A 12,009-nucleotide genomic window follows, 5' to 3' on the forward strand; every position below is an offset into this window, starting at 1 on the left:
TGCATCTCTCTTGTGATTTCTGATAAAATGAAGCGTTAGCAGTACAGTACACATTTAATACAGATCCTCATTTCTGAGTACTAGTATAAAATGTACTGTCCATGCAGTCTATGATGTAAATTAACTTTTGCTTCTGAACACAGTACTCAGTAGTCTAGGACTTCTCCCACTTTTCTGGTAGATCTGTAAAGCCACTTCTGGTAGTGTTTATAAAACGACTTTGGGAAATCTATCAGAATCACACTTTTCAATTGTCTTTATTTTTGTCTCAGAATTCTGCTTCATGCCAAGTAGAACTGGACATCTTTTTAAACCATACACTCCAGTGGAACATTGAAGGCTTGTAGTCTAAACTTCCAATGATTGCTTAAGGAGCTTTCTGACAAAAAATCAAGCTGTCCTCATCTCTAGAGCTTTAAGTGTTACCAAAGAAATGTAAATGGCAAACTGTTCACCACAAACAAGTAACACGGTGGAAGTGTTTGTTAGATTCTGGGTCTTAAACTGAATTTTAAGTCATAATAAACATAGTAAATATTAATTTTATAACACTTTGTAAACAACTTAACAGTATTTCAGTAATAATTCAAGCTATGCTTTTCATTTGAGCCTTCTCAGTTGTGTGCGTGTCATTATTTAAAAAAATATAAAAATTAAGGCAATATAAATAATATATGATCAATCTCTTGCTACTAACACTAGACAGCAGTCAAACAACAGTTGGGCTATCCATCATGTAAGTATTAAAATAACACCGTTCAACAGCATGTATTGTAGTTTTTGTAATTAATGCAAAAATATTACCAGTACCCCAGTGTGTGTGGTGGGTCATATCTGTTAATGCTTGCCTGCAGAATTAAGGCAAAGCTAAAGTGCTATGATTTCACTTTAAATATTAGAAATGTAATGATATCGCTACAGACCATGACCATTCAGCTTGTTCCATCAATCATTTACATTCACCTGTTAAGACATTAAGTCTGTTTGTCTAAGAAGGACATAGGAAAGTCTATAGGAAAGTACTCATTTGCAAATAGCATACCTTTTTTCTCAAAAAACTTGACACAGATAATCGCAAATAAAACAGTTCAAGTTGGGTGGACTAAAGTCAACAAGATTTATCTGCATCTAGGTATGGAGTATTGGATCATATGTAACAACATACTGTCATTAAAACAATGAGAACTATTAACTGGGTTATTAACTGGAAACCAACTATGTTTATCAAGTAGCATAGACTCATCAGCTTTTAAAACCCTTCAGCTCTCAATCTCCTCCTAAATTTGTGATCAGATGTATGAGGACCTTGAACCTAGAAGTACGTAGCATTAAGAACACAAGTGAAATTGACATGCAGTATAGAAAAGTGGGAATATCATATCTCTTGCAGCAAAACAGAGGCTTTGCTTGGCTTTTAATAATTCAACTCAACTAAAGCCCTGTGCTATTCATAAATACACTGCACAGTTCAATAAACACAGTGCAGATGACATCCTTTGTCCACAATCTTACCAGTAGAAAACTGAACCATATTAATATCAGGAATGCAGACAAGCAACATTTAAAACCACCCCTTTATGACAGAGCAGGTTTCTAAACAGCCTGGCCTGTGGATCCCCTTTAGAAACCCAAAATCCCACTTACCCGAAATCCAAAAGACAGAGCTGAAAATCCCAACGTCCAGGAAGACCGATTGTCTGGAACAATGACAAATCACCAATGGTAAAGTAAGCACTTGGCCAGCATGCTGACCTTTGCCCCTTACCTCTGTGGTAGTGCCATCTAGGAGTTGGTATGTTTGGTTAGAGGGGTGGGTGTTTGTGTGCTTTGGTGTTAGTGTGTTTGCGGGTTGGGCAATTGGTTGGTTACCTTTCGGGTTTTGTCGGTGTTCCAGGCGGACGGTTTTCCTGGACGTCAGGTTTTTTGTCTCGGTCTTTGGATTTCAGCTAAGTGGGATTTCGGGTTTCTAAAGGGATCCCTTTTTGTATTAAATTAGTAGCTATAGCTACATACCTTATGTGTACGCATATACACAGATTAGTAAGCAATTCTTTGTAAAAGGGACAGTGGAACTTCATCGTAGCTTCTTATAATCATCAATAGTCTTCTGACATATACAATAATTATATTATACAAATGTTAGCTAGGAAATGATGAATATCCTAGCTAACAAATTTTGTGCAAATTTTACTCCACCCACAGTTATAGCTATCCCACAGGCTCCACAATCCTAGCAACCCCTTTAATTACTATTCGCACTAAATTTGGTAGCGAAGATATTCACTATTTTTTTTTTGGGTCAGAGAGTGTAGTATTATTGTGGAGTGGCTCGAACATTGTTGGGCGTTAGTTCTTAACTTCCTGCCTTAAAAGACTTGCAGTTATTTTTGGTTTTAGTGGGCATTTTAAGTTCATACTCTGCTTTAAGCTTCCTAATGGTTCCCGTAAGCTTTTTGTTTGCTTAAGCGTGCTCTTAATGTGGGTAGAATGAGACCTAAAGCATTAAACAGTGTTTTGTCTTGGTTATATAATTTATTTACACAGGTATTCCAACACAGGGGCTTGCTTTTAAACATCTTCTTATAGGGACTACTTTATCAATACAACTGTTTAAGTGGGAGTACAAGTCAAGAGACATAGGAAGCAGCTTTAGCAATAAGATCCTTCAGAAGAGGACTACAGCACAATTTATTTAATTTGTCAAATAACCGAAGAAAGTGTGCTTTTGAGATGCCTCTAAAGACAGACCTATTTACAGGGAAAATACCTTCAGTTTTAAAGAAAAGCTCACTAAATTTGGCTAAGCTTGAAATGGTCTGCAGACAGACTGCCTAGTAATTACCTTTGAACCAAATAGACTGCTGATGTGTTTGGCTGTGCAGTGGTCAACTCCAGTGCAATTTGTACTATACTGTGCTCTAATCATGGCTGCACATCCATGGAGAGGAATATTAAGAAACGGGGTAGATGACAGGCTACTAAAGACCACAAAGAGGCAAATACTAATAACACAATAAGTAAATAGGAGAAACGTCTTGGCCAAATAACTTTCATATTAAGACACTAAATGTTTATGTTTTCACTCAAGTGCTGTCAAAATAATCCTGCTTACTACAGCCAAATGGTGTACCTTCCAACATTTATTAACAGTACTTCTTGAATTTTATTCAGTTCAATAAAAACTGTTCTGCAACTAGAAAATAAATATTCTCTTTTATGTACTGAAGTACATTAATGAATTAAATTAAATGCATTCTTACAACAGATTATGATAATGTAGCCTACACTACCAAGAGATGAGACATAAGAGTGGGAGTTTAAGTCTTAAACTGATTTGAGAAAATATTGTAATTAGGATTTCACAACAAGAGAGAAAATCCTAAGGGGGCTGACACAGAATGCTTTTTAGATGCTGTAGTTTTCAAGCTTGTGTTTCCAGTCTCTTTCAACAGCTTAGCTGTGGTTCAATTACAAGATTTTGTGTAAGCCAAAGAATGTTAACTAGCTCTAGTGCTGTTCTGGCAGGACTTTTCCTTTCATAATGAAAGCTGCTGATTAACAACTGCTGTACTCAAAATTCTTTTAAGTAAGAACTGCTGCAACTAGTTTACTCTACAATAATGCTCTAAACTACTGCAGAGCACAGATTTCATGAAAAACTTGTCAAATTCTTGCACCATTACACAATGGTGAGCCAGGCTGCAAAGGAAAATCAGCACAAGATCAGTGGGAACAATGAACAAACTAATGTATAACAAGCTGCTTTCATAGCCTCACAGAGAGAGGCAAACGAGTATTCGCTAGAGACTTTACAACAGTACAACATATGAGCATTGTACAACATATGAGCATTTTACAACATATGAGCATCTTACTTATCAGCTAACAGTCCTTCCTTGGGCCTGTTTTTTTTCTCTCTTCTTTCCAGCACCATTAACATTACTTTATAATTCTGGCACTTATTGCTAATACAAAGGCAACAGCTCCTCAAGACATCTTCAGTTCTTTGAAAGATTAAATTTAACATTTTAATCCAACAGTGCAAAACATTTAAAGAAGCATTTATACAAATCTGGGTCAAAAATGAAGGGCTCCTTTTGAAAACAGTAAGAGGTATTAACAGCCTTTCTCAATCCTATTTTGATGGTAGGATGCCCACAAAATTGCAGTATCTCAATTTGGAATTCCCAAAGAAAATGCTGCTCTGACAAACCTAAAATGATAAAACCACATAAAACCACAACAGGCACCGAAAGAGGCAGAAGGTAATAATAAAACACGAGCCTGTAGGTGTAAGCAGCAGCAGGTTTAAATCACAAACGCCACACAATACAAAGCGTTTTCGTCCACCAGACTTCCTCAGATGTAAAATGAAAGAATGAAGACTGTGCCTGCTTATATACCCCTCCCAATCTAATTAGTAGTTAAAACAATTGTTTAATTGACACCAATTAAATCCTGTAACTAAAATATTCATGACAACCTTTTCCACAAATACAGATGAAAGTAGATAAAAACATGCACATTTTTTAAAAGAACTTTAAAATAAATATATAAATACTAAAACCATCACAATGTGTTGGACAGATAAATAAACTTGAATCAAAAACCAACAAAAAGAACTTGCAAAACATTATATATACAGTTTTGTACCTACCATAAATGTAGGGCAATGGATATGTATAGCATCTGCAGTCATAACAAGTGCAAATATTTCTTGTCCTATTTTCCCGGCAGCCCTCACATCGGCAGCCTTCTCTACAACAAAGTCCCATTTTGCTTGGGGACATGTCAGTGCACTCCACCAAGGCGTCATCTCTGCTGGTCTTAGCATATAAATGCATCAGCCGGCGCCATTTTCCTCAGTGTTTCTTGCCCCAGATGCCAGTAGCCCTCTTGCAGGGTAAAATTTGGATAGATGCCAATGTTTCCAAATAGATAGAGGTAAACACAACAATAAGCATATATGTACATATATACAAACAAATACACCATAAAGACTCCCCAACAGCTATAGGAGGCTATTAGGAGGTAAACACCCTAGGAGTACCACAGAGGAAGGAGGAGGGTAATCTGACTGCAGATGCTATCCAGTTCGGACATCTACATTTATGGTAGGTACAAAACTGTACTATGTCCTTCATGGATGCATCTGCAGTCATAACAAGTGGGTAGAATACCATAGCCAACTAGGGGAGGAGGATAAAGGTAGATTATGGTGTGTTTAAGATCCCTTGCAGTACAGCAGTGGCAAACCCTGCTCGGGATCTGGAATAAAGAGGCAAATTATAATGCTTGGCAAATGTATGCACGGAGGTCCAAGTAGCCGCCTCAATAATGTCTTTGGTTGCCACTCCTCGTAAGAAGGCTGTGGTAGTGGCTGTTGCCCTTGTAGAATGAGGTCTTATGTTCTGTGGAATTGGTTTTCCATGGAAGGAGTAACAGTATCGTATGCAATTTCCTATCCATTTGGAGATTGTCTGTTTGGAAATAGCTTTTCCTTCCCTTCCTGTTGCATAGGCTACAAAAGTTGGTCAGTCTTTCTGCTATTTTTGTTCTGTCCAAGTAGTAGCGTAGCTGTCTATGTACATCCAAGGTATGCAGTATTCTTTCCCTCTGTTTTGTGGGTTGGGAAAGAAGGAAGGTAGGTGGATTGCCTGGTTTAAAGATACTCTGGATACCACCTTAGGCATAAATGTAGGATTAGTCCTCAAGGACACTATCTTGGTGGAAGATTAGGAAGGGTTGCACTGCCATTAAGGCCTGTAGTTCTGAAACCCTCCTTTCTGAAGTAATTGCCAGTAGGAAAGCAGTTTTCCATGACAGGTGTTGTAGGTCTGCTGTTGCTGCTGGTTCAAAGGGTGCTAGTGTCAACTTTTCTAGCACAAAGTTTAAGTCCCAAGCTGGTAATGGTGGTTTCCTGGGAGGTTTTACATTCTTGATTCCTCTGAGGAACTGCCTGAGCAAAGGGTGCGAGAAAACAGGAGGATCAAAGCTGTATTCTGCTGAAATAGCTGATGCATGTATCTTGATGGAGGAGTAGGACAGGCCTGAATGAAGAAGTTCCGCCAGATACTCCAGAATGTTAGGCATATGTATGTTTGACACATCTTTTTCCTCTTTCACTCCAAATGACAAACCTTTTCCATTTTCCAGCATAGTTCTTTCTTGTTGAAGGTCTGCGTTTCAAGAATAATGTCTTTAACTCTTTGGGAAAGTTCTGGATTAGCTGCTGCTATGTGATGTTCCATGCAGTCAGTTGGAGCGCTTTTAGGTTTGGATGTATGATGCTGTAGTTGTTCTGAGTTAACATCAAAGGCATCAGGGTATTGGCCACATGTTGTTCGAGACATGCTCTTCAGTAGTGGGTACCAGTGTTGTCTTGGCCAGTTTGGGGCTATCAGGATTATCCTTGGACGCTCTTCCTTGATTTTTAGTAGTACCTTGTGTATCAGAGGAAGAGGAGGGAATGCATATGCTGTTAGGCCTTTCCAGTTGAAGGAGAGTGAGTCCACTTTCCATGCTAGTGGGTGGAATGTCCTTGTGCAGAATTTTTGAGCTGGTGATTGAGAGGTGATGCGAATAGGTCTATCTGTGGCATTCCCCATTTCTTTGAGATGGTCTTGAAGATGTCCGGGTGCAGCTTCCATTCGTGGGCATCCAAGTGGTTCTGCTTAGTATGTCTGCTAGAGTATTGTCTTTCCCCGGTACAAATATTGCCTGTAACTGAATGTTGCAGCTGACTGCCAGGGTCCACAGCTCCAAGGTCATTCTGCATAGGGGTATGAATGAGTGCCTCCCTGTTTGTTGATGTACCACATGACTGTGGTGTTGTCTGTCCTTATCATCAACTGGCCCTCTTTGAGGAATGGTTTGAACTTTGGATTGCCAGTTTTACTGCCAGCATTTCTTTTAGATTGATGTGCAGGTGAATTTGATCCTGTGTCCACAATCCTTGCACGCATTTGTCCAGCATGTGGGCCCCCATCCTAGGTCTGGAAGCGTCTGTTGTGATGGTCTGGCTTGGTTGACATCTGCGGAAGGGCAGGCCTGGGTTTGACTGGCATGCCTGAGCCCACCATAGGAACTCCTGTTTTAAGCATGGAATTAGTGGGATTTCTGTTTCTAGACTGTGTCTGTGTTGGGACCATAAATTCTTTAGGTACCACTGTAGTTTCCTCATATGTAGTCTGGCAAATGGGACCAAGATTATGCATGATGCCATGAAGCCCAAGGCCTGTAGAAATTTTCTTGCTGTTAACTTGTTCAGTTTTGTTAGTGCCAAGAAGTAAAGAGGAAGTTCTTTTGTTTTTCTGTAGTCAGGAATGCCATTTGTTGTACTGTGTCCAATTCCGCCCAAGAATGTCCTTGTTTGGGATGGTATCAGCCTTGACTTTTGTAAATTGACTGTGTATCCCAGTCCTTGTAGCAAGTAAATGACCCTTTGTAAATCTGTTGTCAGCTTGCTTTTGTTGTCCCCTTGTAGCAGGCAGTCGTCCAGGTATGGGTAAATTTGAATTCCTGTAGTCTGCAATGGGCTTATTACTGATGCCAGGCATTTTGTGAATACTCTGGGCAGTAGATAAGCCAAAGGGCAATGCTGAGAATTGATAGTGCTCTGATCCTGCAAGAAATCTGAGGTATCTTCTGCAGATTGGTCAATTGGGACGTGCAGGTATGCCTCCTTGAGATCTAGAGTTACCAGCCAAGACTCCTTGCCCAGCATGGGAAGAAGTTGCTGTAGGGTCAGCATTTTGAATTTTGGGACAATGATGTATGTATTTAAGGTGGACAGGTCGAGAATTGGTCTCCAACTTTTTTTCCTTTCTTGGAACTAGGAATAGTCTGGAGTAGAACCCTTTCCTTGTTCTGCTGTTGGCACTCTTTCCACAGCTCTCATGTTTGCTAACTCCATTATCTGGCGAGAGCCTCTGTTTTTGATTTGGAGGTAGATTTGGCATTCCTCTTTTGACTGGTAAAGTGTGGAAGTGAAACCGTAACCTTGATCTATGGTTTGTAAAATCCACTTGTCTTTTGTTATGTAGTGCCAGTTCTTTGAAAATAAGGTTAACTTTCCGCCTAGAGGAGCTGCTATTTGTTCCCTGGTAGGCGGATTTAGGATTAAGTCACTGTGGTTGTGCTGATGTAGTGGCAGTGGCTGTGTCTGTGCCTCTGTTGTTACCTTGCCACTGTCGCCCTCTGTAGGCACCTCCTCTGGATTGGTTTCTGCCTCTGAACGCCTATTCCTGCCCCTTTGAAATTTTATGAGTCAGGAAAGGACCAATTTTTGGCAGGCCAGTTCCTGCTAAACCTTGGGGTTGAACCTGCAGGAAATCTTTAACAGTTTGAACAGATTTTGCCTTTTCTTCCATTTTCTTCATAACCTGCTGGGCAGGTGTACCAAACAAACTTGTCTTGTCCATAGGAGCATCTAGCAACTTAGCTTTAACATGATCCGGTAAAGCTTGTTCCTTTAGCCATGCATGTCTTCTTATCACTGTGCCTGTCATAGCTGATCTAAATGAAGCCTCCAGTGCATCATAGCCACATTTTAAGGAATGGTTGCTAACCTGTTGTATGTTATTTACCATCTCTAATACATATTTCTTATCAAGAGATTCATCAGTAGTTAGCTTTTTAGTTAACTGATCAAGCATAAACTCTTGGTATTGTATCATGTGAAACTGACAGTTTAAAGCTCTAGCTGAGAGAGTAGCTGAAGTGTAGACCTTTGTACGCCATCTGTCTAGTGACCTTGCTTCCTTTCAGAAGGAATAGGGTTTTAGCTGTGGTGCGGCTACTGCCTTGGGACCCTGGGATATAGTTTCTGGGTCTGCAAGAGGGCCTTGTAAAGGTGGTGATGAGTATCTGGCACCCTGTAAAATCTGTCTGGTTTGGCAGGGGCTGGGGTAAAGAATCTGGAGCGGAGCAAACATCATTGAAAGCATCATCCACCACAGAGAGAACAGGAGGTATAGCTAAGGGCCTGTGCTGTGGGAGGTGCAGAAAGGTCCTAAGTCTTTTCTGGAGTCTGAAAAATCCTGTTGCTGCCATTGGAACTGTTCTCGCATGGCATGCAAGGTTTCTCCAAAGGAGAATTCTTCTGGTGGGGAAGCAGCTGGAATGGATTCTTCAGCATCAGAATCTTCAAAATTGGAAAAGGGAGCCTCAGGCTGGTCAGTTATGTCTGATTCATCAGCAGAATCATCAGAAGACACTGGCTCAGGGGGCTCTGCCCTAGGTCTCTTCTCTGGGGCTGAGAGGCCCTGTCTGGGTGAGATTGAGATCCTCTAATTAAAGAAATTAAATCTTCTGCCAAAGAAAGCATTTGAGAACTAGAAGAGGGCCTGGATGAGGGGGTTTAACAGGCACTGATTTAGTAGTCTTGGCTGCTTTAGCCCTGGCGAAGGCCTTAATGGACATGGCTGCTGGAGGCCTAGCAGCACCACGTGCTGGGGTAGAGACATCCAAGGGATGGTGTCTGATAAGTCAACCACCGTAGTGGGTAAAATTTCTGAGGTCGATTCAAGAATTGTAACAGGGGCCTCAGTTGTAAGAATAGGTTCAGCTGTACTTTGAGCAGTTTTCTCGGTTTCGGCGAAACCGAGACACTCGCGGTTTGCTTTGCCGTGGTTTCGGCGAAACCGCGGACCGCGAAAGTGTCTGTCTTTATCTTTGCTTTTTTGGGGTAGTCGGAGGATCCGACGGCATAATGTACGCAAAATCAGTACCAAAAACTGTTCTGCAACTCCGACCGACGCCTAAGCGTTCGTCGGTTGAAAGAGGCACAGGCGAACAGGCTGCTACGTCGTGGGCTGGGCCTAAACAAGGCAGCCAGTAAGAGTGGAAATCTTTATGAGGTATTTGTTTCCACAGGTTAAACAATTGTTAACTTTTTCTGACATCGGCTGAGGCAAGAAAGTGTCCCCAACGGGGTACTTAGCTTTAGAAGTCTTCGAAGTAGTATTCGGCAGAAGTAATCTCTGGATCCGACCGACCGGCACTTGCGAACAGCTTCTGCTTCGGGCGCCACGCGGCAAGAAAGACTGAGGAAAATGGCGTCGGCTGATGCTTTTATACCCGAAGACCAGCAGAGATGACGTCGGGTGGAGTGCGACATCAGCCGAAGCCGGACCCGGACTTTGGAATCCGGCTGACTGCAGGGCTGCCTGACGACAGGACAACCCACTTGTTATGACTGCAGATGCATCCATGAAGGACATCATTATATATACTTATTTTATAGTTTTGCAGCTCTCATTTTTAAAATAGGGGCAATGGATATGTATTCATTCAGCCCTGGGAATCTATTGGCTTCCAATAACAACTGCCAAAATATTTCTCTCACCTCTATCCTATTTTCCCACGGGCCCCCCCTCACATCACATTGCACCTTCTCTACAACAAAGAAGCCCCATTTTGCTTGGGGACATGTCAGTGTATGCTTAAACAAGGCATTTTTAATATCTTCGACTCTAATAGCATATAAATGCTCATAAATCCTCCTTTTGAGTTTACGAGTGGTTTTTCCAATGTAAAATGCACCACAGGTTTTACATAGGGCCAAATAAATCAAGCCTTCACTATTACAGTTGGAAAAACTACTACTCTGAATCTGATGGTCTCTTGACAGGATGTATACAGAATCCTGTCTAAGTATATATGGGCATTGGGAACATGCCCCACATTTGTAGGTTCCCAATTTCTTGCATGAAACAATAGAACCATTATACTCCAGCAAATCCTTGAGGTTCCTGCCTTTTTTATATGTAAATCCTAGGGTGTTGGTAAACAAAACATCCAACTCTGAATAACACTTAAACCTGCTCCAGTGTTGAGTAATAATGTTTTTAACCCTAGAGGTATTCTGATTATAAAACATCACATAGTTACCCCCAAGGTTTCTTTATTTCATCCCTGGTAACGTCACCCCGGGTAGTTGTGTGGTACTCTGCACATTTATTGGTACTACCACACTGGTATCTCCTGTTCCCAAAATAGGGGCAAACCTATCCTTTCTCCCATTCTTTACTTCCTCCAAAACCTCATCAATTAAAGAGTTAGGATACTTCTCCTAGATATAAACATTTCTTTGACTCTCTGACATTCATCTTTGAAGTCGAGTCCAAAGAGGTCATCCTACAACTACGGACAAATTGTCCCTTGATAATACTTCTCTTCTGTTTAAATGGATGGGAACTGGTGAAATATAGGTACGAGTTAGAAAAGGTTTCCTTTCTATATACATTAGATGTAAACTGCTGCCCTAGGACGTCTTTTTTAATAGTGACGTCCAGAAAGTTTATATAGTCATGTGTAATATGGGAAGTAAATTTCAGAAAATTAGTGGTATGGTTTAGATAGTCTATGAATTCTGTTAACTTTTCCATACTACTTTTCCAAAAAAATGCAAATATCATCCAGGTAACGTTTGTAATATACCCAATATTGTGCATATTCAGACTGGAACACAAACTTCTCTTCCCAAAGCATGAGCACAATGTTGGCATAAGTAGGGGCACAACTTGCCCCCATGGCCACTCCCTGGATCTGTTTAAACAACTCACCCTCAAAAAATATAAAGTTGTGTTTCAATACCAAATCCATCAACTCTGTATAAACCAGAAAAGTATTGTGGTCAAGTTTTCCATGTTGGTGAATGGCATCCTGGAACCATTCTGACCCTGTAGAATGTGGAATCACATTAAATAAATCCTGAATATCAAGGGTTACAAATATTAAGGAATCTGAACACGTTACTATTAATGCTTCTGAAAAATTCCCAGGAGTCCTTCAGTATACCATTGGCCCTAACCCAAATGTCTTTTAATTTTATATCCAAAAATTTGGCCAACGGATGGGTTTTAGAGCCATTGGCTGCCACAATGGGTCTCAGGGGGGGATCCTCCACACTTTTATGTACCTTGGGTATCCCGAAAATAGCAGGGATACAGGGTCTGTCCACACTGAGATACTTAAAAGTGTCCTGGTTTATAAAATTGTCAATCA

At 40.8% G+C, this 12,009-nt stretch overlaps 1 protein-coding gene across 1 annotated transcript in view; it reads right to left on the bottom strand.

Moving 5' to 3' along the window:
* The window catches only part of LOC122789392 (BTB/POZ domain-containing protein 3), a 175,284-nt gene that overhangs the window by 98,247 nt on the left and 65,028 nt on the right, over positions 1-12,009 (bottom strand). The window contains exon 5 of the mRNA XM_044056814.1: positions 9,337-9,347. Coding sequence (XP_043912749.1) covers positions 9,337-9,347 — 11 coding nt within the window. The remainder of the gene's footprint in view (positions 1-9,336; positions 9,348-12,009) is intronic.

This window comes from Protopterus annectens, chromosome 1.part2 (assembly GCF_019279795.1).
Source record: "Protopterus annectens isolate FY-2018-M chromosome 1.part2, PAN1.0, whole genome shotgun sequence".
NCBI lineage: Eukaryota > Metazoa > Chordata > Ceratodontiformes > Protopteridae > Protopterus > Protopterus annectens.